This window comes from Leishmania mexicana, chromosome 8 (assembly GCF_000234665.1).
Source record: "Leishmania mexicana MHOM/GT/2001/U1103 complete genome, chromosome 8".
In the NCBI taxonomy this organism is placed as follows: Eukaryota; Euglenozoa; class Kinetoplastea; order Trypanosomatida; family Trypanosomatidae; genus Leishmania; species Leishmania mexicana.
This window is the reverse complement of record NC_018312.1, coordinates 1,631,846-1,656,107: the sequence shown is the minus strand read 5'-3', so window position 1 is coordinate 1,656,107 and position 24,262 is coordinate 1,631,846. Positions and strand designations below refer to the sequence as shown.

The 24,262-nt window shown below is 62.9% G+C and overlaps 8 protein-coding genes across 8 annotated transcripts; all 8 read right to left on the bottom strand.

Moving 5' to 3' along the window:
• Positions 1-348: 348 nt before the first annotated feature.
• Positions 349-1,989, bottom strand: LMXM_08_1223 (hypothetical protein, unknown function; the record flags this gene model as incomplete). Its single annotated transcript, XM_003872627.1, has 1 exon — positions 349-1,989. The coding sequence occupies one exon, from the start codon at positions 1,987-1,989 to the stop codon at positions 349-351; it is 1,641 nt and encodes a 546-aa protein (XP_003872676.1).
• A 1,229-nt stretch (positions 1,990-3,218) lies between these two features.
• LMXM_08_1222 (conserved hypothetical protein) lies at positions 3,219-3,518 on the bottom strand (the record flags this gene model as incomplete). Its single annotated transcript, XM_003872626.1, has 1 exon — positions 3,219-3,518. The coding sequence occupies one exon, from the start codon at positions 3,516-3,518 to the stop codon at positions 3,219-3,221; it is 300 nt and encodes a 99-aa protein (XP_003872675.1).
• Positions 3,519-4,783: 1,265 nt separating this feature from the next.
• LMXM_08_1218 (conserved hypothetical protein) lies at positions 4,784-6,316 on the bottom strand (the record flags this gene model as incomplete). Its single annotated transcript, XM_003872625.1, has 1 exon — positions 4,784-6,316. One exon carries the CDS (start codon positions 6,314-6,316, stop codon positions 4,784-4,786), a length of 1,533 nt encoding a protein of 510 aa, XP_003872674.1.
• Positions 6,317-7,626: 1,310 nt separating this feature from the next.
• LMXM_08_1215 (conserved hypothetical protein) lies at positions 7,627-9,147 on the bottom strand (the record flags this gene model as incomplete). Its single annotated transcript, XM_003872624.1, has 1 exon — positions 7,627-9,147. The coding sequence occupies one exon, from the start codon at positions 9,145-9,147 to the stop codon at positions 7,627-7,629; it is 1,521 nt and encodes a 506-aa protein (XP_003872673.1).
• Positions 9,148-10,935: 1,788 nt separating this feature from the next.
• Positions 10,936-12,108, bottom strand: LMXM_08_1210 (conserved hypothetical protein; the record flags this gene model as incomplete). Its single annotated transcript, XM_003872623.1, has 1 exon — positions 10,936-12,108. One exon carries the CDS (start codon positions 12,106-12,108, stop codon positions 10,936-10,938), a length of 1,173 nt encoding a protein of 390 aa, XP_003872672.1.
• Positions 12,109-16,045: 3,937 nt separating this feature from the next.
• Positions 16,046-16,633, bottom strand: LMXM_08_1200 (conserved hypothetical protein; the record flags this gene model as incomplete). Its single annotated transcript, XM_003872622.1, has 1 exon — positions 16,046-16,633. One exon carries the CDS (start codon positions 16,631-16,633, stop codon positions 16,046-16,048), a length of 588 nt encoding a protein of 195 aa, XP_003872671.1.
• Positions 16,634-17,665: 1,032 nt separating this feature from the next.
• LMXM_08_1190 (conserved hypothetical protein) lies at positions 17,666-21,409 on the bottom strand (the record flags this gene model as incomplete). The annotated part of the gene is made up of 1 exon (XM_003872621.1): positions 17,666-21,409. The coding sequence occupies one exon, from the start codon at positions 21,407-21,409 to the stop codon at positions 17,666-17,668; it is 3,744 nt and encodes a 1,247-aa protein (XP_003872670.1).
• A 791-nt stretch (positions 21,410-22,200) lies between these two features.
• Positions 22,201-23,457, bottom strand: LMXM_08_1180 (conserved hypothetical protein; the record flags this gene model as incomplete). The annotated part of the gene is made up of 1 exon (XM_003872620.1): positions 22,201-23,457. One exon carries the CDS (start codon positions 23,455-23,457, stop codon positions 22,201-22,203), a length of 1,257 nt encoding a protein of 418 aa, XP_003872669.1.
• Positions 23,458-24,262: the final 805 nt, after the last annotated feature.

The window sequence follows — 24,262 nt, the reverse complement described above, 5'->3', positions numbered from 1 at the left end:
AGAGAGTGCAAGAGAGCGGGGGTAACGTAGATGGCGATATGCGCGTGTGTTCGTGTGCGCGTGTATGTCTCAGGCGGAGCGGAGGAAGCAGGGAGGATGGGGAAGGAGGGTAGACAGCCAGGTGAAACGCGGCGGGCGGAAGAGAGAGGCCAAGGAGACATCCGCAGACGGATGCGCGGGGACACGGGGAGCAAGTGGGTTGCGCACACCCCGCGAGAGAGGGAGGGGAAGGCGTGCGCGGAGCATCGCTCATCGCGCATACATGAACACATGCAGGTTTGCAAGAACATTTGATCCGAAGTATGCGCAGACACGCACGCACGAGCACCATACGCCACAGAAAGCACGTCATGACCACACGCTGCGTAGCGCGTCGGGATGCCAGGGAGTTCCGCAGGCCGCGACCTCCCTGGTGGTCAAGTAGTGAACATATGGAGCAGCGCAGTTGGCAGCGCCGCCGCGGGAGGGACGCTCGCCGTGGACAAGCACCGCCTGGTACAGGACCGTGTCTGGGTGCACACATCCGACGCTCGCCGCGATCAGGGCCACCGCACCGCCGCCGCCGCTGCTGCTGCCACCGAGGGGGAGAACCGCCAGGGCCGCGGCGTCCGCGCTGCTGGTTTGCTGGGGATCCGGTGCGCGACGACTGCAGAAGGAGGCGAGGAGACGCAGCGCCTCTCGACAGTCGGCCGAGCACGCGTAGAGGGTTGGCGCCAGAGGTGAAGCGGCAGAGCTGCTTGCACGGAGACACGACGGGAGCGGAAGTGTGAAGTAGCCGGCGAGCGAGATGTGCAGGGAGGCTGCGGTTGTGGCGGGCGAGATGGTGAAGGGCACCCAACACCTTCGGAGGAGGGTGCTGATCGCAACAGCCACGGGTGAGTCACGGCATGGCTCGAACTCCTGGAGCACCGCAGCTAGGGAAGACGAACCGGCACTGTCCGCCAACACCTCTCGAACGCCGTAGCCCTCCATCGCGGCGGCGCCGGCGCGCGCTCTGCCGACCTCGGCAGCACCGTACAGAGCAAGCTGTGAGCACAAGTCCGGTGCATCAGCGGCAAGCGACAGAAGCGCCGTGCCGCGCGCCCGCCCAGTCGGCAACCCAGCCGTTGCCCACGAGTCGGGGTGGAGCGCTGCCAGCACACTGGAGGCCAGCCAGGCCAGCAGCTGACTGCCCACTGCGGCAGCAGTGCCTGGGGCCAACACAGCGACGTAGTAGTACGGCGGCGACGCGCCGAAGGCGCCCACCAAGCCCAGCGGAAGGGTTGCGTGCAGCACGGGGGTGGTCTCCCGAGTAAAGGTGGCGGCGCAAGACAGCGACGCACAAGGCCCGCCTGCCCGCGCCCTCGCCGTCGCCCGCGGGGACGAGAGAAGGACGAGGGCGGCAAAGAAGCGCCGCAGCGTCACCACGTTCACCGCTGGAACGGCGGCGACGCCGGCAGAAGCGGCCGAGGCCGACGACGCCGAGGGCCCACTGGAGGGAAGAGGCGCAGTGCACGCGTACACCGGCCGTTCTCGGGCCTCGACCCATACAATGACGTAGCAGTCGGTGCCGCTGCTGCTACCCGTGGCGACAGCGGTGCCGGTGGTGGTGCTGCCTGCGACCGCACAAGGGGAGGCGATGGCTCCTGCCAAAGACGTAAGAGGGAGCGGCATATCACATGCGCATGCACACACCCGCCAGCGGCAGCGGCGCAAACATAAAGAGAGGGGAAGGAAAGTCTCCCGCAGCTGCTGTGCAGTGCTGCTGCTCTCTGTCTCGCTCCTCTCTCGTGATCGGCAAAGGGGGAGAGCTGTCAGTGATGATGTGGAAGGGAGAGACTGGAGGTCATGGATGGTCGCGTCCTTTGCACGCCCGTCAGTTGTGTCTGTGCGAAACCAGATAGGGACACGCGGAGGGGGGAGAGAGTCACGGGGGGAGAACGTTGGGGTGGCCTCAAGCGAAGGAAATTGGCGCACACACAGACACGTGCAACGCACGTGTGCGAGCATGCGCAGGCAGAGAGAAGCGGCGACCACTTCTCCCCACCCCTCACACACACTCTAAGGTGAATCCCACGCAAGGGCAACACCCCAGGCATTCACACATCACGTACCCCGGCATGTGGGTGGGTGTGGGTGCGGGCGCGCGTATGCGTGGGAGGGAAGAAAGGGAGGGGCGAGGCACTCGTGCGCGCTGGGCACGGACTACCCTACAAGACCTAGAGACAGGCAGGGGCGCGGACGGTAGACCTGCGCGGTGGAGTGCAGGAGTGCTGAGCGACGCGACTTTGCCTTCTCCGCTGTGGTTTTGCTTCGCGTTGCCTTCACTAACAAGAGAAAGGGAGGGGTGTAGAGAGACGCCATCACCAAGAAACCCGACACACACGCACGCTCGCTCCAATGCACAGAGAGCGGCCAACATACTCGAGCAACGCGCCTCACACACACACAGGCATTGGGTGCCTGCGCGGCAGGTGGGGGGACACGCTGTGCAACAACCACCTCCCTATACCTAACGGAGTCGCTTCCCTCCCCCTCTCCTCCGCCTTCTCTCGCGTTGCCCATCACCCCCCCTCTCCACTCCTGCACACCAGCACACAGACACACGCGGACAGACAGAGACATAAACGTGCGTCACTCACGTATGCGTGTGCGCGTGCGCGTGTGTGCAGGCACGGTGGAAGGCGGAGGAGAAGACGAGAGAAGACGAGACAGCGCCCCCCATAGCCAAACGTCCGATTCCTAAAAGACAGGCACACATGCAGATGATGAATGCCGAAGGAGCGTACCACAGAGCGATGCGCATGCAATGGAGGGGGGAGGCCACTGCAGCACGCGCACACACGCAGAGGTGCAAACATGTACGGAGCGACAAGGTGCACAGCACACACACACACACCTGCATCCTCCGCGCCAGTGGGGCGGTACAAACCTCACCACCTCCTCCCAGTTCTCCGCAGAAGATGCCGGTGTGGCCCTCGCTCTCTCTCCTACGCGTGGTCCCTCAGCCTCGCCTCCCCGCGAGGGGCAGAGCTCATCGCTCTCTGTGAAGACCCGCGCACAGAGAGACGTGCACACACGCACATGCAGAGCGGTGTGCAGACAGAGGGGAACGCGTATGTGTGCGGGTGCACGGCCTTCGGACATGCCGCAGCGAGAGGGGCAGGAATGCGCCGCATCTCCCACCCACACAGTCATGCGCGCGTGGGCACACATGCTCAAGCGCAGATCAGCTTACGTTACGGGTGGCTGTCGTCGGCAGCCTGGCGCTTCTTGGTCCAGTACTTCGAGTACCTCTTCTGCGCGTCGCTATCATGAAAAGCAGGGCGGTACTCGGACCACTGATTGTAGCGCATCACCACCTCGCCCCAGGTCAGTGCGCACTTCTCCACCGGCGGCTCATTCGCCTTCAGCGCCTTGGCGACACACACGCGGTGCGCCAGCTGGGCATTCTCGAGGTGCTTCTGCAGCGCCTCACTGGCCTGCATGTGCTGAATCGCGTCGTTCGACACGTCGTGGAAGGCGAGCTGCTGAGACATGATGGACGAAAAGGGGCAGTGGAATATGCAAAGTGCAGGGGCACACACGCGCACACGGAAACACTACGCAAGGCCAGGGCGCTGCGTAAGTGGCCAGCTCGTAGATATGTGTGAGGGAAAGAGGGTCCTTCACTACACCGGCGAGACTGCGCACGGGAGCAGCACACGAGTGTGCGTGTGGATGGGTGTCGGCGTGATATCAAGGGGAGAGAGTCCAATGACAGGAGGGACGGGGATGATGGAGAGGAGCGAGGGGGCGGCAACGCGGAGCAGCATGCGCCGACACGGAGAGTGAGAGACAAGCCCACAACCTGCGCATCACATGTGGTGAGAAGTTAAACGGGAGAGGCCTGGCACCGCGCCACGCGAACACATGCATACACACTCATACGCACGTCGCCCACCTTTATGGCAGTCGGTCCCGCCGCAGTCACGCGACACGTGAGGACGTCAGCAGAGCGCACCAGCACAAAGCACTGCAGAGACGGCAGGGAGTCAGGGGGAGGAGAGAGGGGGGAGCATTTCGCAGAGGATACAATACACGTACATGCACGCCCCTATCATACCACTGCTTCAGTCTCTCCCGCCACCTTCCTTTTTCGCCATCCCGCTTTCTCACTCGCCTCCCTCACCTGCCGCCGTCTGTCGCACTGGCAAGGCTGCCTCCAGCTTGCGAGCGCCTCCTTACGGCGTAGCGTCTCTGTATGCGAGTCAGTGTGCGGCGGGATCGCGAGCGGGGAAGCTGTGGCAGTTTTCGGATGGTGGAAGGCGCACCACCCCCTCTTTCTTCATTTTTCAGCCCCCTCTGTGGCGCTCCTGAAAGCAAGGACAACGGTGGCAAGAGATGCACGCCATGTGCGAGGGGCGCATAGAGGAGGAGAGATCAAGAGCACAAGAGGACAGAAACCCAGGGGAGGACTGCGTGAGAGACACACGCGCACATGTATGGATACCCGCACAGGGGCGGGAAAGAGAAAAGAGAGCGCGTGCGTGGGGTGGCTCATGCTGCAGTGCGGACGCTCTCTATGAGGAGTCGCCCGCTCGTGTTGCATGAACTGGCAAACGGGCGCCCCTACGATGTGTCCGCTCGGCACACATCTCGTGCGGTGCTCTATCTGGTGAGATGAGGTAGGAGAAGGGGGATGTGCGACGGGTGCGGCAGACATGAGTGGGGCGTTCGACAGTAGTGCGCGACGCACGCACAAACGCGCAAACAGCCCCCACCACCCGCCACCGCTGTCGCCAGAGCCGTTCTCGTCGCTAGGCTACTGCACCTCGCAGTCGCCAACATCGGGACGGCATCGCGAAGGGCGGCCTCGAGGCTCTCGTGCGGCAGCCACGTACGACACCGTGGCGTGCCCGTTCTCCTCCGTCCTCCTCTCGCCATCCCCCGCGCCCTCATCGTCGTCGTCGTGTGTTTCAGCCGCCGCCGCCTTCGCTGCAGCGACGGGTTCGGCGACCTCAACCGCTGTCAGTGAGCCAAGTGCGGAGAGGGGCGGCGGTGACGCTGCTCTCTCTGATCGTGCGGCGGCGGCTGCGGTGGTGACCGGCGGGGCAGCGTCGTCGCCGGCAGACTTCTCGCGGCTCAGCAGGGAGGCCGCGAGGCGCACGGCCACGGCCTCGCAGTAAAGCAGCTCCTCTCGAACCGCGACAGCCGTTTCCATGTTTGCGGCGGCCGTGTCGTTCTCCGGTCCATCCTCCAGCTCCAGCAGCTCGGAACTGATGGGTGCGCCCTTCATGGCTGCCTGGAGGCAGCGCAGCTTGCAGTCGTGGAGGCTGCGGCGACAGCAGTCGCTAGCGCTCCCGTGGGCATCTCCGTGCCGCGTGCAGTGGCAGTGTTGCAGCGCGTTGAACACCTTCACGAGGTAGTCGGCGGTGTTGAGGGACTGCAAGAGGAGCACGTGGAGCGATGTGGGCGAGACGCTGACAGCGGTGCTGCTGCCTGCGGAGCAGGTGGCGGGTGCAGGAGCTTCCCGCCGCTCCTCCGCCGAGAGCGCCGCGTGGGCGCGAGAGCGCTGCAACGCCTCCCGGTACGCCTCCACGCGTCCCTGCAACTCGCGCACCTCGGCCTCCTTCTGCGCGAGGTGCGACTGCACCGTCTCTTCGGCCTCCCCACCGTGACTGCCCACACTCGGCACAGCATCCGCCTTGTCGCCTGCGCTCTGCAACAATGAGGTTGGTGTGCCACCGCTGGCACGCTGCCATGCCAGCTGCAGGTGCGCGCACTTGTGGCTTGTCTCCTCGAGCCTCGCCATGATGTGCGCCTCGTGCAGCTCTTTCGCCTTGAGCTGCTCGCGCAGCCGCGCGTTCTCGTCGCGGTAATGACGAAGCAGGCGACCCACCTCTCTTGGCGACGTGTCGCATGCGCTCGTGTCGCGCGTGGGACGCAGGTCGGCGTGGCGGAGGAGGCTCCCCAGCGAGCGAGTGTCCGCGCCACCGTGTGGGGCGGAAGGCAGCTGCTGCTGCGTCGCAGGGGAGGGCCCAGCGATGCCCCAGCAGCTCCCGTCAGCGTCTCGGCCCCCACACTCCAGCTCACGTGCAGAAGCGTCCGCAGTACCGCGGTGGTCCAGCAACGAGCTCCGCTGCAGCAGCAGCGAGGAGGACAGATTAGTGGATGTGACGAGACCCTCCGGCGGCTCCTGCGCGTCCCGCGCGCCGCTCCCAGGGACGTGAAACCACCGCGGCGGCACCAACGTGCGCGCAGGCGGCGCCGTCGTACAGGCCCCGGTGCTGCTGTACTGCGTGTCGAGCCGCGCGGGCCTCGCGCGGGCAAAGATGTTCTCCTCCGCTCGCCACATGCGGTCCAGCGCCGCAAAGGCAAGACGCGGCAGAAGGATAGGGAGCAGCAGCGGTGGTGACGCGGGGGAGCCGCCAGTGGGCTGCGCAGGGCATGCAACGAGGAAAAGACGAAGAACCCGCAGCACACGCAGATCGGTAAGTCGGGCAGCGGGGTGACGCACAACGCGCGCGTGTGCGGGTCTCCTCTACGTATGGGCGTGTGGTTCTCTTCCAGGGGTGTACGCCGTGGCGCCTGTGGGGGTATGCGCGCATGTGTATGTGGGGAAGGGAAGGGGTGTGCCGCGGCACTGCGACGGCCTTCAGCGGCGCAGCAGGTCCCTCGCAGAGCAACGCAGAGACGGAGGGACGGAGAGGGTGGGGAAGATGAGGGGGGACGGAGGAAGCGGCACAGACGCAGCAGCGCACCCCCACACATGCGCCCTCGCACGTGAAGGCGGCGGGGGGGGGGGCCTCTGCACAGAGAGGGCCACGTGACTCGTGCCATCACGTCGGTGCCCTCACGCACACAAGCACACGTACGCTCTTCCCCAGAGCAGTGCCTACTCGTGAGAGCAACCGCCGCAGTCGAGCGGCAAGGAGGGGCGCGAAGGGACTCACACACTCAGCAGCGTGCGCACATCTTGGCGGTGAGACAGAGCAAGAGCGAGCATCTCACTGATGCAGACAGAGACACACACAGGGGGAGTCAAGCGCGGTGAGCGCTGCGTCATTCCCTCTTGACCTGCGTTGCTTGAGCTTCGAATCAACTCCGCCAGCACACACGCACGCGCACGTGCGCCACCCATCACACAGTGCGGGGCGGCCGTCAGCCCGGGTCCGAAAATGGAAAGGAAAGGGAAGCAAGGGGTGCAGAACAGAGAAGAACAGCGACACCCTGATGTGGGACAACTCGGAGGGGGCAGAGGGGTGGAGCACCCCTGTGCTTGTATCTCTGCGTGTGCGCGCGCAGAGAGACGGACAATGCAAGGCGCCGTTGGCACACAGAGCACACGCATGAAGAGCGGGGCAAGGGAATGAAAGGAGCGCAGCATCGCTGACGACAGAAACGTCGTTGCGCCACCGAGCCGTCTCCCACTCGCTCCACTCCCGCCCTGCACGGCTCCCCACACACGCCCTCACACAGCAGTGGACGCGGCACCTCACGCGGAACGAGGCACCTGCATCCCAGCACACACATTCGCATGCGCCTACGCGCCTGTGTGCGCGTACGCACGGCGGGGTGCGGCAGCGATGCACGCAAGTCCAGGCGGAGAGACTCACAGAGAAGCCGGCAGAAAGAGTCGTCACCCTCCCGCCTGAGGGACGAGGACTACTTGGGGTTGAAGACGTGTCCGCCCCACGTCGATGTCGTCGCCTCCTTCCTCTCCGCCTTGGCGAAGAGCTTGGCCGCACTCCCCTGAGCCCAGCAGCCGGCCGCCATGGCACTGGAGGTCGTCGCTGTTGCTGCGTCGCCGCGTGACGGAGGCTCCGCGACCGAGTCGACGAGCAGCGACTGCATGTCCTGTCGCTTGGTGGCACGCTGGCGCGTGTCAAGCGTGTTGGGCGGCAGCCCGTGGTCGCTGCCCGCGGAACCCGTCGAGGGGAGCTTCAGGTACGGCAGGCTCTCCGTGTCGATGGAGAAGTCCGACGGCGCCGTGTCCGGCGAGAGGCCCAAGTAGTCACCACTGCGGTTGCTGTACCTCATCAAGTACTGCTTCCACGACGCATCCTCGCTGGCGGCGCGGTCGTCGCGGTGTCGGCGCTGCGCCCTGTCGCTCGCCATCCTCTGCAGTGCGGCGGCAAAAGCGGTGCGGGTCTCCGGCAGGACGAGATGATCCACGTTGACGACGCACAGCTTGATCATGCCGTGCAGCGGGACGTGCGAGAAGACCTTGTAGATGCGGCGCGTCTCCTCCGTCTGCTCCATCGTGACAACCTCCTCAATCACGCCGGTGACCGTGTCGGGCAGTGCGGCGTTGCGCAGCTTCGCATCGTGCTTCAGCATCTTCACGGTCAACATGTGCAGGTAGTACGCCTGCCCTTCTCCGTCGGCGTACAGCTCGAGGTAGTCGCCCTCGCCCTCCGGAGTCGTGACGGGGCGCGGGGCCATGGGCGGCGAGTTGCGCAGCATCGACGGCGGCAGCCCCTTCGGTTCCTTGGTCACCTCGTTCAGCGCCTCTAGCAAGAATCGCTCCACCTCCGCGTCGGACTCGCTCAGCGGCTGCGTCAGCTGCGCCAGCTCGCGCATCTGCTCCGAAATACCGGCGCAGTCAGCGCAGCGCTGCCTCGCCTCGTACTGCGGGGTGGTCATCACGTACCGACTCTGGCACGACATCGGCTCCATGTAGGCTGGGAGCTGGATCGCCACGGCCTTCGCCGAGGACGGCGGCGGCGGTGCCGCCAGAAAGGGGTCGTCGGTGCGGCGCAGCACGCACGAGTCGCGGTGCCGCTTGAAGAGGTCAAAGCGGGCCTGCACGCCGACCTTCCGCGGCTGCACCGGCTGCAGCACGCAGGGGCGCAGCGTGTAGGGCGTGAGAAGGTCGTGGCACATCGGGCACTTGCGCTGCGCGCCGGCCGCCTTCTGGCGGCTCATGTACTGTAGGATGCACGGGAGGCAGTAGACGTGGCCGCACTCCGTGATGCGCGGTGCTGTCGGCATCTCCATGCAGATGGGGCACTGGAACTCCTCAGGAGTGGCCCGCATGACGACCGAGTGCACCACCTCCCACGGCACGAGGCTGTCGCTGAGCTGGATGCACTCCATCAGCCGGCGCTGGCCCTGCGGCAGCCCCTGCGTGGACGTGACCGCCAGCAGCTCGGCGCGAAGGATGAACTGGAAGTTCTGCAGCATGAAGGCGCGCTTCAGCACGGCGGGGTCGACATGCCGCACCGGCCGTGGGCGGCGATAGGTCGCCGCGGTGGTAGCGGTGGACAGACGCTCACGAGTCCCGCCGTTGCTGCTGCTTCCCAGGCCCGTCGCCTGCAAGTCGGCGATGTCCCAGATATTCCTCACGACCGTCCCTCGCCTGCTGCCCTTCTTCGGCCGCGGCATTGGTGCCACTGCACGTTGTCTAGCCAAACAACTGAACCCTCGCCGTCTACGTGTACCCGTTGCTCGATGCACGCCCACACCAACGGCGCGGCCACACACACGCACCGTCTGCGCGAGTGTGTGTGAGGCAACGACTAAAGAGTAAAAAGAATCTTCGCTAGCACTCAAGCTGAGCACGCCGCTACAGGAGTGCGCCTGTGGAGGCGGCGGTGCACGTGTGGACGGACGTACGCGTGTAGGGACGCAGACGCGGGCACACACACACACACATGCACACGGCAGAGGGGAGAGAGAGCACGTGAGCAGACGTCCACAGCGAGTGAGAGAGATGGGCTAAAAGGGGGAGGAGTGCACGAGAAGCGGCATGCGGGCCAACCAAACAAGCGAGCAGCTGCGTAAGCCCGTGTATGCCTGTGGGCGTGTTCGTGTGCATGCCGTGGGAGAGAGTCCGTGAGAGATGGGAAAGGGTCGAGGAAAATGGGGCACAGAGAGTACGCCAGGGAGCGCAGCGGAAGAGGCGTACGTGCGAGCGCTTTCTGCAGTGCGGCCACTCTCCGCCAGGGAGCACGAGCCCGACGCCACCCCGCCCACCGGCCGGCCACGCGCCCCGTCGCCTGGCGCATCCCTCCCTCGGGGTGGCTCGGCCCCCCGCCACCAGTAGGCAGTGTGAGGGCCAGGTCGGATACGCTCGAGTCGCGTGGACACCCTCCCCATCATATGGGCGGCACAGGCGCGCTCACAGCCGCAGGTCGCTCCGAGGCAGCGCCATCCAGGACCCCGCCGCCGACATCAGTCGCGGCAAACCGCTCCCACCTCACCACGCCGTAGGTGCTTGGCCCTGTCACCATCAGAAGCGGCTCGGCACTGGCAGGGGATATAGGGGGGCTGCTTGGCGGCTCCCCACACACAGAGCGTGGATACTGGACCGTGTGATGTCGCGCTGAGGTGTGCCCTCGTCACCACAGAGATGCGCAGAGGAGAGGAGAACAAGGTGAGGCAGCGGATGTTGAATGGGAGTATGAGGCTCAGGGAAGAGGTCCTCGTGCTCAGCCCTTCGCGGCCGCTGACTCGTGGCCGATGGCGGCGAGAGAGGAAGAGACGGTGTGCGGCACTCCGGCAGAGAAGCGTCCCGTCCTCGCTGAATGCCGCGGAAGAGCTTACTCGTTGCACAAACATGCGCAGCAACGTACACAACAACGCATGCCGTGCCCGATCAGGACAGAGAGGGTCATGAAGGTGATGAGAAGCGGCAAGCGTGATATGCCGCAGGTGACTAGAGAAGGCGACGTCTGCTCACTAATCGCGGAGGTGCCGCGAGTTGCTGTTGTGGTCATTGAAGAACTCGCGCACGAACGTCGTACGCCGCCGTGTGCGTGTACACCCCCACACTTGCGCGCACGTGATGCCAAGCGCAGGAGAGCGCAGTGCAGACTGTGAAGACGAAAACCAAACAAAGAGGCGCGAAGGAGGCGCTTGCGACTTCGACTGCGGCAGAGGCGAGAGTAACCAGGGAGGAGAGAAAGTGGCCATACCGTACCACCTCGACGGCAGCCCAGGTCCCACACGATCGATGAATCCGAGTCGTGGTTACCACCGAGTGAAGAAGTAAACACCGGTGGAAATAAGCCGGCCACCCTGCCGCATCTCGCAGCGCAGACACACACATGGTGCGGCGCCGTTGGGGATGGCGGGAAGTCCCAGTCGATGCCTCCACGGCGGCAATCTGTAGCTCGGGTACACACGCGGCACAGCGCAGACCACCTCCACCGGAACGTCAAAGACCGCATCCTCGGTTTGTACGACGTGGTGAGCCGAGACACGCCACCCCTCCGTCGGTGCAATAGCCGCATCACCGCCGAAGACGCCGCTGCGGTGCAGCCGAAGAAAAAATTGCTGAACACAGTCATAGAGCACCCACGGCGGCATGACGGTGGGCGTTGACGAAGAGGCGGTGGGTCCTTCACCCGCTCCCTCCGTCCCGCTGACCCGGCTTCTGGCATCCGGGGACGGCGAGGACGCGGCGGCATCTTCTACCCTATAACAGGCGCGCTGCCCAAAGCCGCCACTGCCCTCCATGGGCATCAGATCACCGTACAGGCCGCCGTATACTCGTGTGCCGCCGATCATGACGGCAGAGAGGCAGTCGCCAGCGGACGTGGTCTCCTTGGTGGGCGGCGCCTCATACGGAAAGGCAGTCCTTGCATGAGGGGAGGTGGAGGAGGTGCCCTGACTACTCTCTACTGCGTCATCGTCGGTCTCGCGCGCTTCGCCCTTCGGGCCGGTCATCAGCATAGACGCGATGGGCTGGTGAGAGTTGTTGAAGAGCGTCAGCTTAACGTCGCTCTCCATGCGGTGCCCCGGGCGCACAAGCTCCACGGCCCCCATAGCCGGATGCTGCTCCAAAACGGAGGCCTCTGCCGGTGCCCCATACGGTGTGTGGGCAGAGTAGTAGAAGCAGTTCAGTGTGCCGACCGAGTCCCAGAAGTCGGCCTTGGGGGCGTGGCGCAGCTTCACTGTACTGTACTGGACCCCGCGCGGCGCCTCGGCAAACTCAGCGAGGGTGTGCAGCAGCGTGTGGAAGTACAGCGGTGCGACGGCGGCGTGCGAGAAGGCCATCCCCTGGAACGGAAGGAGGCTTGGCTGATGCAAGAAGGACGTGGTGAGCGCGGGGCCGGCGAGTGTCTGGTACGGCTGCACCGCACCAATCAACAGCTTCGGTACCTCCAGGGAGAGGTCGCGGCGCAACACGAGAGACGCCATGTGCGGCTCTATCGATCGACCGAGAAGAGAGAGGCAGAGAGTGACGCCCGCCTATGTAGCACAGAACAGCACACACACACACACCAACAAGCATGCCACTGTCCTCTCCTATGCAGTTGTGTGAGCGTGTCTGTGCGCGTGTGCTTGTGTGGACCTCTCGGCGAGCGCGTGAGAGGACGTGGGAGACGCAGGGCAGACACCCACAGAAAGCGGAGTTCGGGAGCAGAAGTATGAGACCGCGCATGAAGAAGTGTAAGGGTGAGGGGGAGAAGAGGGGAGCCTCAGAGGAGAGGATGGAAGAGGCGCATGGGGTGCTTGGGGGAGAAGCCGTGAGTGCGCTTCGCGTAACAGAAAAAAAAACGGACCTGCGCAGGCAAAGGGAGGCAGGAGCAGCAGCAGCGAGGGAGAGCACGTACGCCGATAATCATCGCGGGGATGTCGCGCTACCAGAACACGAGCCGTGGATGTGCGCACACGCAGGCAGAGAGACATACGGTGTGTACCTAGCGAGACGCCGTGCAGCTTCTCAAACAGAGTTGCGTGGTCTCGACCTGTGAGTCTGTGCGAGCACAGAGCAGAGAGCAGAACCCGTCCTCCTCCCCTGCCTCTAAACACGAGTGACCAAGCACTTTGCAGTAGTGATAGTGCAAGGTAGACAGTTTTACGTTATATTCTTCTGCGACTGCATACTTGTGCACCTGCGTGTGTGTGTGTGCTGCTGCTGCTGCTGCTGCTCGCCGCAGCGGCGAGCGAAAGACGGCTCTACAGTGGATGGAGGCGGACAAGAGCACCAACAAAGGGGGCTACACAGACCCCAGCTAGCGGACATGCGCGCACCCAATCCACGGACGCTTCGACACCGAACGCAAAACACAAATAGGATGAGCAACATGGAGAAACCCTACGCAAGAGCCCGACAATGACGTCCAGTGCGCCCGTCCACGCCCACACGCACACGCGCCAGGCGCTCTCTCGCCATCCCACTCCCTTTCACTGCGGCTGCATCGCATCCAGTCCCGAGTGCGAGTCCCATGCACATATGTGTGTGGGTGTGTGCGTCTATTCATGCAGAGCAGCAAGGCAGTTGAGAGAGCGAAGAGGGTCACAGGAGAGGGAGGAGGGAGAGGATGATGGGGTGGGGTGGGGAGAGCACAGACCCTCATGCGAGGTGAGACAGACCCGCACGCCTGCATGCACACACGCAGAGAGAGAAACAACGAATGGTATGCAGTGAAGAGATGCAAAGAGCGGAAAACGAGTAGGATCGCTGGCGTAGGCCGTCACACACGCTCGTGCAGGAGTAGACGGGCACGAAGCGACAACAACGTCCGTCTGCCCTCGTGTGCATGTGCGCGCGTTGGCTGAAGAGACTCGCTACCGCTTGCAACCGAAGCGCATCTTCATCAGGTCTTACATGCGACACTGGGCTAAATCGTACACAATGTGCCCGGGGCACAGCAGCGTCGGCGGTGCAGTGTCCGCCATCACCTTTCACTTGGGCCACATCACTCCGCTGAACTGGGTCGACCTCTTCGGATCGGGGTGCGCAAGCCCTAGGCCCTTCGTCCAGTGGAGGACAGACAACGCACTCTCCACGTAGCGCGAGTCCACGTACTCCTCCTGCTTTCGCAGCGTCGCCTGTAAGACCAGCGTTACGCCACCTCTGTTGGTGTGGGAACTGCAGCAGTATCTGGCGGAGTTGGTGCACGTCTCGGCGAGGTACCAAGCCTTTGCTGAAAACGCACGCCGTCACCTGGTAGCCGCCTATGGCACGATGCGCACACCTTGCGACAGAATACCGAACAAAGTTCGTCGTACGGCCGACGCACCATAGCATCTGGCTGTTCCCGATGGATTTGAACGCTGCCTTGTACCGCTCCGACTCGCCCTCTCGATTTTCACCTTGAAGACCTACTCCACGCGCAGCATGTAGCACTTGCGCGTCGAGCCGACCGTCTTGCAGGCTTACTCCTCGGCAGGTTTGAACCTCGCCACCGACCGCTTCAGCAGTGTCAGCTGGCAGTCGAACGCCACGAACGCCTTGTACAGCACGTTCTCCTCCGGCGCCACCTCGCGGCTCATCAGCGTCGAGCTCCCTTCCAACTGTGCAAGGGCGTTAAGGACCTTCACCTTCTCCCTGAGCATTATGATGCTGTCGATCAGCGGAGGGCGGTGGAAGCCGCAGTCATGAGGGATGAGCGAGTAGAATACACTCATGGCTTGCTGCAAGCCAGGCATCTTCTTCGTCAGCTCCGCCTCCATCATCCTGAGAGAGCTGTACGCGTTCCTGATCGGTCCCTTCGTGATTGTACGCAGGGGCATGCGCATTGTGCCCGATGGACAGCTCACGTAGTGTGTTCAAAATGCCTGCCTCACTGCTCAGCATATCCCCAAGGTCATGAGCCTCGACCGGCAGCTTCGACTTGGACGGCGCTGCTGACGTCGTCTTCGCCTCTTCTTTTCGCGAAGGCATCACCATCCTTGTCGGCCTCGTCCTTGTCAGCGCCGTGGTCAATGTCCATGAGCTGGTGCCTGTAAGGCACCTTCACAAAGTCGGGCAGGTTGAGCTGATTGTGTGTCAGGTGGTAGAGCTCGTTTTGGAAGACATTCTTAGCCTGGGCAATGTTGAGGTAAGTACCCGTGCCCTGCTGCCCGGGAACCCCGACGCGGCCCCGCTCGGCAAAGGCTTAGAGCCTCAGGCTTGTCTCTTCCTCGAGCAGCTGCATGACGTAGAGTTTGCTGTTCTGCCCGGTTTATGACTGCTTCAGAGTTCACTGACACACCACCCCGCTGTCGTCCAGCACGCGAAAGCTGCTTGCCTTGGCGAGGTAGGGCTCAACGATGCCCTTGACCTTCATGATCAGCTTGTCGTGTACGCTCTTCGAGTCTCACGGTCGGTGTGTTGGTAGGGGGCCGGCGCAGGGACTGGCGCCGCGGGCTTGTTGGAGGCAGCTCTCTACGGTGTCCTCTCCTCTGGGGCACCCTCGAGGGTATCTGCCGCCTTCTCGGGAGCCGTACGTGCGAGCGCTTTCTGCAGCGCGGCCACTCTCCGCCAGGGAGCACGAGCCCGACGCCACCCCGCCCACCGGCCGGCCACGCGCCCCGTCGCCTGGCGCATCCCTCCCTCGGGGTGGCTCGGCCCCCCGCCACCAGTAGGCAGTGTGAGGGCCAGGTCGGATACGCTCGAGTCGCGTGGACACCCTCCCCATCATATGGGCGGCACAGGCGCGCTCACAGCCGCAGGTCGCTCCGAGGCAGCGCCATCCAGGACCCCGCCGCCGACATCAGTCGCGGCAAACCGCTCCCACCTCACCACGCCGTAGGTGCTTGGCCCTGTCACCATCAGAAGCGGCTCGGCACTGGCAGGGGATATAGGGGGGCTGCTTGGCGGCTCCCCACACACAGAGCGTGGATACTGGACCGTGTGATGTCGCCCTGAGGTGTGCCCTCGTCATGAAGGGGGCTAACGCGTGGGGAAGGAGCCAGAATACGAGTGTGAGCAAAGAGGGACAGCAGCAGCAGCAGCAGCGCACGGGGCATGTGGCAGAGGTGGGAGAGGAGTGGATGTGCAGGAGTAGTAGGAGGGACAAGAGGAGAGACGCTAAAAAGCACACACGCATGCATGAACTTGCAGTGCTCACGCGTAGCAATGCCGGTGTCTTCAGTCGGAGTCTGTAGCCGTGGTTGGGTGGCAGTATGAGGCTCCGCGTAAAAGCTCAGATTAACCCTCGGTGAGCAGTGAGCTCGACAGAACAGACAGCAGTGAGAGCAGCACAGGAGAGGAGGAGAGATGCATGCACAGAACACATGCACATGCGCGCACGAAACACGCATGTGTGCGGCCTACATGAAAGCTGTCGACAACAGCAGCGCAGACCACACCGTGTCTTCCCTGCCTCTTTTCTGTGTTTTCTCTCTGCACTCGTACGCCCCAGTGTCACGTGTGGGTCGGGATGAGCACCGCGTCCGCGGACGGGTTCAGGTCCATGTTTTCCAGGTCGTCGACCGCCATAGAGATGATCTCCTCGACGTCCTTGTTCACCCGCCCGCCGTTGGGATCACTGACACGGCCGTACTTGACGTTTAGCAGCTGCATCAGCACCTCCTTGCGCATCTCGTCCGGATCTGCCACATACGTCTGCAGGTACTTCCCGCTCGAGTACTTGAGCACCTGCGTGAGCTCCAGGGGAATCAGCCAGTCCGCCGGGTAGTAATGTTTCGTCTGCTCCCACATAAGCGCGATATCCTCCGGCGCGCCTTTGCCCTCTCGGAGCAACACGACGCGCTGGTGCAGCAGCGGCCACGGCGGTCGCCGCGGATCATTGTGTCGCCGCCGCTGCGCTTCCAGCTCCTCCGGCAACTCAATCGGCCCCGCCTTCTTCGTCTCCTTTACGGAGTAGACTGACAAGAATCCAACAGACGCGATGAACCCAAACAAGAACATCGACTTCGCCGTGTAAGGGTCGACCTCGATCCCGGTGAAACTCGATAGGCTCGACATGCGACGCGCGGTGTGGCGGAGCATGGCGTGCGGCAAGGGGTACTAGCGACGGTAGGAGGGGGGGGGGGCTGTACTACCCAAGAGGCTTCAGCAGAGCACTCGCAGACGAGGGCGAGGCAGATAAGTGGAAGCGGAACGGTGACGAGGTGTGGAGAGACAGCAAAGGGAGGAAGATAGGCGACACACACGGAGACGGTCGCCCTCTTCTTTGGGGGGATCGAATTTGTGTGCACCCACGCGCGTGCTCGCTGTCGCCGCCGCTGGTGTCGCTGTGCGTATCGCAAGATGTTGAACTCTGTGTCAGTGTTGCTTCGTGTAGTCTCCCGGCGGAGACATCTGCCTCTAATTCAACCTAGAAAGGGTGACAGTGCTTGTGGTGCTTGTGTGTATGTGCGTGAGTGCGCGCGTGATGGTGGAGGAAAAGGGGATGACGCAAAGGCAGGGAGAAGGTACTCCTGTGGGTTGCATCGAAACTGCACATGCCAAGCTCAAGTACAGGCACATAGATGCGCGCACGGTGGGACATCGGGCTAGCCCAAGTCCGTCACTCGAGGTCCGTGGTGGGTGACCTGGAGAAGAGAGAAGGGGGAGCACTTCCAGACCGGGCACACATACACACACAAGCGTACACCTTGAAGGCCGAATACATCTGCTTGGGCGTTAGCGCACGGTCATGTTTGTCGTCGTCGACTTGGCTGGATCGCTTGTTCGGTGGTCGGGAGAGAGAGACGCACACGCGCACTCTTGTCCGTGCATGTGCGGCTGTGTAGTCATGCTTGGCCCTAAGTACATCATCATCACTATCAACACCGTCGCCATCACCGCCGTCGCGCTGACATCACACACACACGCGTACGCGAAACGGAAGCGAAGAAAGGAAGAGAAGCGAGAGTAGAAGGCAAAGAGAAGACGCGCAGGCACGCATCGGCTGGTGCTGCCCATGCCCTCCCCCGCCCACTATAAAGTCGTTGATTCACCCTCTCCGTCTCCCATCACGAATGGGGCTCTCCATTCTACATCGCCAAGACAAACGCGCGCACGCACACACGCCTCCGATCAAATTCCGCGGCGCGCGCGGCCCTTCTTGGCTGTGTGACAGAGCGGGCAGTTGCGGTACTTGTCCACGACTGCCTCCAGAGCTTTGCGGTGGCACACGGAGCATTGCCACGCCCCGTCCTCGCTTGCGATGGCGCAGCCGCTCACCATGCACGTGTTGAAGGGCTGCTGACACTTGATGCAGCGCTGCGCCCACTCCTTGTTGAAACTGCCGCAAGTGGGACATGGCACTGAGTCCACAGACGTATCCACCGGCGAGTGAGTCATGAAAATCTGCCTCGCAAGGTCGGCAAAGGGGCGCGGCGGGTCGCGCAGACTCACGGTCGGATACGTCAAGGGCGCCATGCGCGTCACGCCCTTGCCTGGGTTTGTGAGCTGAAGAGAGGTCGTGGTGCCCGACAGCGCAGAGCCACCGCCACCGCTAAACATGCTGGTGCCACCGCCGGTGGACCCGCCGCACGTGCTCGCCATCGTACGCTGCGTCACATCGAGGTCTAGAGAGAAGTTCTCCAACTGTGCCGTTGCCGCTGCCGTCGCCCCGCCAGCTTCGTCGTTGCGCTCCGCCTGCTCGAGCCGCGCAAATGCCTTGCTACAGAGACCGTAGTTCTTCACAAGGTACGCTGTCAAGGCGATCAGGCTGTAGCTGTCCACTGGCGCCACCAAGTCGTCGTACTCCATGAGGCGCATCGCCAGCACAAGGGCAGCCTTGAAGTTCTTGTCCGCAATCTGCTGCTGGCACATGAGCAGAAAGTGGTACGCCTCCGCACCGCGCCAGGCCGCGTCGAGCGTGCGCTCCGACACGGTGCTTCGGTCCTTGTTGAGCATCTCCGAGACGACCTCGGCACCGTCGCGATTGAGGGCGATCGCGGTGGTGCGGTACCTCTGCACCTCTAGCGCCGAGAGCACGTAGAACTTCTTCGCCTTGAGCGGGTCGCTAAGGGCTGCGCGCTTGCCGAGCTGCGCCAGAAGCGTCGCCGCTTCATCGTGCTTGCCTGCCTTGCGGTACAGCTCGATCGCCTCGGTGAGGCGCTCGCGGTGGATGAGGTACTTGGCGTACTTCTCGAGCAGCTGGCCGACATCCTCCAGTCGGTGCTCCTCCGCAAGAGCGATGGCCCGGTCCCACATGTTCACCTGCACACAGCCGTTTACCGCCATGCGCGGCTCACCGGCCGCAACGAAGGCCTTCGCCGCCTCTTCCGCGAGCCCAACGGTCAGCAGCATGTTGCCCAGGGTCACCATCAGCTCCTTGTCGTGCTCCGCCATGGAGATGAGCTGGGTGAGCATCTCGTAGTCCTCGATGATGTAGAAGACATGTGCCAGCTTGCGGTAGTGCCGGCATTGCGTGTAGTACTGCGCCGCTTTGGACCACTTCTGCCGGCTCGCGTAGTGATCGCCGATGTTCTCCCACGCCTGCAGCAGCAGCGCCTCGTCACCGCCGCCCTCCTGCACAAGCCGCACGACGCCGAACCAGTCACCGAGACGGTAGCGCAGGTCCAGTGCCAGGTCCTTGCGGTCCACGTCCTTGTACAGCCGCTCCGCCTCGTCGAAGCGGCGGTAGTAGGCGTTCACCTCGGCCAGCTGCTTCTTCGGGTCGTCAAGACTGCGGACACGCTTCACAAACTGAATGGCTGGGTAGTCCTTGCAGTGGATGAATGCCACCTCGGCGTACGTGAAGTCCAGCTGGAAAAGCGTGTGCTCCGCCAGCAGCTCCCATAGCTTCTTGGTGTTGTGCGACTCGGCAAACTCGTACGCCTCCTTGGCAGTGCCGTCGCGCAGCACAGCGCGCATCTCGCGCAGCAGCTGCGCCTCAAAGTCGACAACGTAGTCCTTGCGGGGCCGCTCCGGGTCGAGCAGGAGCTCGTCCAGCTGCAGAGTTCGGATCTTGAGTGACTTGAACTTGCACAGGTTCGCGCACGACTGCACCGGCTCCTCCGCAACGCCGCAGTTGTACACGAGCATGCGCGTCTTCTCCATCACGGCAAAACGGTGCGGGTCGTCGACGGCCCAACGCAAGTTCCACACGTCTTTCAGCTCCACGCCGTCGATCGCCTCAGCCTTGCATGGCACGAGTGAGAACTTGTCCCGCTCCACGGAATACACGCTCGTGATGCAGCCGAGGTCGATGACGGCCAGCTGCGTTGAGTTACAGTTCACTGCCATGGACTGCGCACGGGCGGGCAGGATGTACTTGGAGACGAGCTGCAGCGGGCTGAGCTGATAGACGTGCAGGGTCCCTGACTCGAGAGCAACGAACATGTGCGTCTCGCTGACACACATGGCGCAGATGAGATCATTCGTGAGAGCCGAGCGCACCTTCATCGTCGGTGCCGTGTCGCTGCGGACGATGTCGCCAATGTGGATGACGCGCTCCTGGCTCTCAGCGCGGCTTGCCTGCATCGAGACGGGGTCGAGCGCGTCCACCGCCGTGCCGGGGTCGCGGAACTGCCAGATGTAGATAGACTCATCACCGCCGCACACGACGACAGATGAATTCATGTCGTACGTGTACAGCTCCATGTCAATGAAGCGCGTCTCCAACGGACTGCCAATGGCGTTCACCAGCTGAATCATCCGCTGCTGCTGCGCCGCGTCGGGGCGACTGACCAGCACGCAGGCGTCCTTGCACGCGTTCAGGTACTGCAAGCCGCGCACGCTCTTCGTCCTGCGTTCGTTTGTGTTGACATTCCAAAACATGACGCTCTCCTCGACTTTGTCTGCCACCGTGAAGGCGAAGACAACCGTCTTCTTGAAGTAGCAGTACTTGTAGCTGGGCCGGACATTCGCAAAGTAAACGGAGGAGTCCACGGCAATGGCAACGCGCAGGCCGCCACCCTCCCACGTGATCCCGCCGCACTGCATACCAGCCACCCGCAGTGTGCGCAGGTGAACGCCCTCGTTGCTGAAAAACTGCGTGACAACAGTGGGCGCGTCCTCCACGGTGGCTGGCGTGAGCGCGGCCACCGCGAGAACCGTGCCGGAAGGATTCCACGAAACAAAGTGAACGGGAAAGTCGCTGTCCATGAGGCGCGGCGTCTCGTCGCCGATGCTGGTCATCAGCTGCATCTTGCCGGACCGGTAACAGATCGCAAGCGTCGCCAGCGGCTCCGGTCGCTCCACCCACGCCGGGTGCCATGACAATCCGGACAGCGTGGACGAGGCCTTGTCATCGTTGCACTGGACTTCGACCTGGCTAAGCTGTGCGCCGCTGGACGCGTCGTGCACATAGACGTCACCCGTCGCGGTACCGAAGAGGATGGAGTGGCCGTCGGCGCTCCAGCACACCTTCGCCAGCTTGTAGGGCAGCTCACGACCCCAGTAGCGGTTGCCCTCCACGCCGCCGACAATCACGGCGCCGTCCTCGTACGCAATGCAAATCTTCGTGCCGGTTGGGCTCCAGGCAAAGTCGACGACGCGGCTGGTGTTGCGGTTGTTCACCATCTCCTCGAACCACATCCCTTTGTGCAGCATCCACACAATAATGCGGCCACTGACGTCGCTGCTTGTGAGCTTGCAGTACTGCTGGTTCCACGTGACCAGGTCGACGGTGGTGTCGTGCCCCTCCAGCGTCTGGCTCGACGAGAGACCCCCAGACCTCTGGCCCTGTGGGCCGCCATCCACCTTCAGCACCTTCAGCAGGCCCTTCTCCCCACCGCACGCAAGCCACCCCTGCCCCTCACTCCATGCAATGGACGTCACCTTCACGCCATTCGGCATGGCGATGCGCTTGCTGAGATACACGAGCATGGCGAGCTGCACACACACTGTCCATGTGCCTCTGTGTGGATAAACAGAGGGTAAGGGGAAGGCGGTCCTGATGCCGCTGCCCTTTTGCCGTCTTCCTGCTGCTGCTGAGCTGAAATACAGTGATGAACGCAAGAGGAGGATAATCCCGTCCACAACGGTGTGCGTGTGTGTGTGATGTGTGTGGGAGTGCTCGACCAACGCGCACGCATGCACTCAGAGAGAGACAGAGCACGTGGGAGGTAGAAAAGAAGCGGCCGGTCGTCTACGGTTCGACTGCCTCTCCTCACACACACACACACGGCAACAGCTGCCCCCCCCCCTGACAAGGTCGAGCGAATGACGCGCGGATGACAGCTAAATGTTCGTTGCCTGCACAGCCAGAGAAAAGGAAGGCTAGCCAGAACCTGGTGGGCAGAGAGGGAGGAGGGAAGGGAAGGGAATGGGTGTGGCGCGCGCAGTCAAGAGATGCTCCTGCGCAGAGAGAGGAACAAGACGAACGACAGACAGACAGGGAAATGGACAACGAGGCAGCCGGAGACGTGAAGAACGAGAGAAAATATGAGGAGGAGGGCGGGCACGGATGCGTACACGCGCACATGCACGCAAGCACACATATACACAGGCGCCAAAGGTGTGGCGCCTTCTGTGCGCTCTTTTTCTCTCCTCAGCTGTTGATGTCGTGCTTTGAGCAAGTCGATGCGAAACGTGTGCGTGAGAAGGGCAAGAGAGAGAGGCGCACGCCTGCGCGAGGATAGCACGTAAAAGAAAAGCAAGGCACTCTACAGCCCATGTCACGCGTGCGTCGCGCTGCAGTCGGTTGCGTCCTTGCCCATTCTCTTGCAGCACGCGTAGCCCCAGCGAAAGTGTATGGGATCGAAGTAGCTTCCGTACACGGCGGCGTGGCCGTTGCGCGTGGTCACCCATGAGAGGGAGGCTGCCTGGACACTGGAGTGCGCTGTCGCTGTCCCAGTTGCCGTCGTGGTGAGTGCGTCGATCGGTGGTGCAGGAGATGAGGATGGCGCAGCTGTCTTGCTCTCGGTGGTGGATGACGGTAGCACATCCAAGTCGAATTTCGGCTGACTTGTGCCGTACAAGGAGCGCAAGAGTACATCTTGCGGCGTTTCTGTCAGCACCTTCGTCACTGGCCCTCTAGTGCTGTCCTGCTCTTGCTGTTGCTGCTCCTGCTGCTGCTCGCGTGCCCTGCGCATCGCATCATCAAACTCGAAGTCCACAAACGACCTCGACTGTCCCGTCAAGAAACGGTACTGCGACTCCACGTAGTTGTAGTAGTCACCAGTGCGGTAGCGCTCCAGGTCTCCGCGAAAAGCCTTGGTCGAGTCGCCCGCGTTCGGGTTCGCGCGCATCGAGCCGGTCTTCGGGTCGAAGAAGAGGCCGTCCTGCTGATCCAAGTTGTGCAGGTACTTGGGCAGCTCCTTTACTTCCACTCCACCGTGCTGCGCGGTGCGGCTCCCAAAGACGTCCTCGGGACGGTGGCGCGCCGTTGCCGGTGCCGCGACATCGACGCTGTCGTCTTCTTGGTCCTGACGCACTCCACGCATTAGATCGATACCGACCTCGCCCACAAATCGGTCTCGCTTCTGCGAGTACGTCTTGGCCTCCTGGTGCATCTCGATGTCGCTCCCGGTGACGCGATTCGTGTAGACGCTGCCCACCTTCTTCTTCGCCTGGAAGCACTCGCTCGTCTTGTGGGTGCGGGAGCCGCAGTTCTTGCATGCGCCAGCAGTGAAGCGAGATGCTTGCCCTTTGACCACAATGCGATCAACCTTCTCATCCAGCACCTCGTCCGACACCTCAGTGGCGCTGTCGCCATGCTTTCGCTGGTGGACGAGCGTGGGGCCAGTTGCCCCGTAGTACCACGGTGCACGCGAGATAAACTCCGGGATGTTGGGACTGATCTCCTGGTGCGTCTCCGTGTCCACGGCGAGCGGTGCTAAACCGAACTTGCGCATCTCCTGCAGCTCGCGCTGCTGGCGCAGCAGCTGCCGCACCGACGACGTCTTCTTTGGCTCGTCGGGGTTTGGCTCCATAATGTCGACCGAATACTCTGAGGGGTGTGTCCGTGTGTCAGTACACGACCTCTCTCCTTCTTTTTCTCGTCCGTGCCTTCTGCTGTCCCTCCGGCTGACCAGCGTGACAGATCACCGGCGCGAGGAGGTGACGGGAGACAGGGGAGGGGGCGAGAGAGGTGGGGGATGGACACTCTCGGCATCTGAGGCGGTTAGAGAGAGGGTAAGGAACAGAAAGGGGGAATGTAAAACCGTTGTCGACGCCGCAAGGGCGGGGGGAGAGGCGTTAGATGATGGCATGATGGCAGGCGGCGTCACACAGTGTCTTGGAACGAGAAGCTGAGGGGTCCTGAATTGCGGCGGACCCGCTGCTTCCAAGAGTTGCAGTGACGCGGGCGTCCTATGCAGCAGACATACGTACACCGTATGTGTGTGTGTGTGTGTGAGTGTGTGTGCATGTATGTGTGCTGACGTGAAACCGTGCGCATGCAGGAGTATGGCATCGGCAACGTCGACTGACCCAAAGGAGCGCCTTCTCCTTTCGTTTCGACGGCGTTATCCGCAACCCACGAGGCTTCTCGCAACGCACGCAGTGAGACCACAGAAACACCCAGAGAGAGAGAGACAGCCGTGGGCAGATCTCAACCGACGAACACCCGCACACACGTAGACAACAGTCACACTCGCACACATGGGAAAACCGTGAGCCAATCCGCGTCGGCACCTCACTTCATTTCGTTCCCCTCGCTCTCTCTTGCCCTCCCTTCGTATTGCCTCCTCCCCTCCCACCGGCGTCCAAGTCGAGTCACCCCCCATGGACACCGTA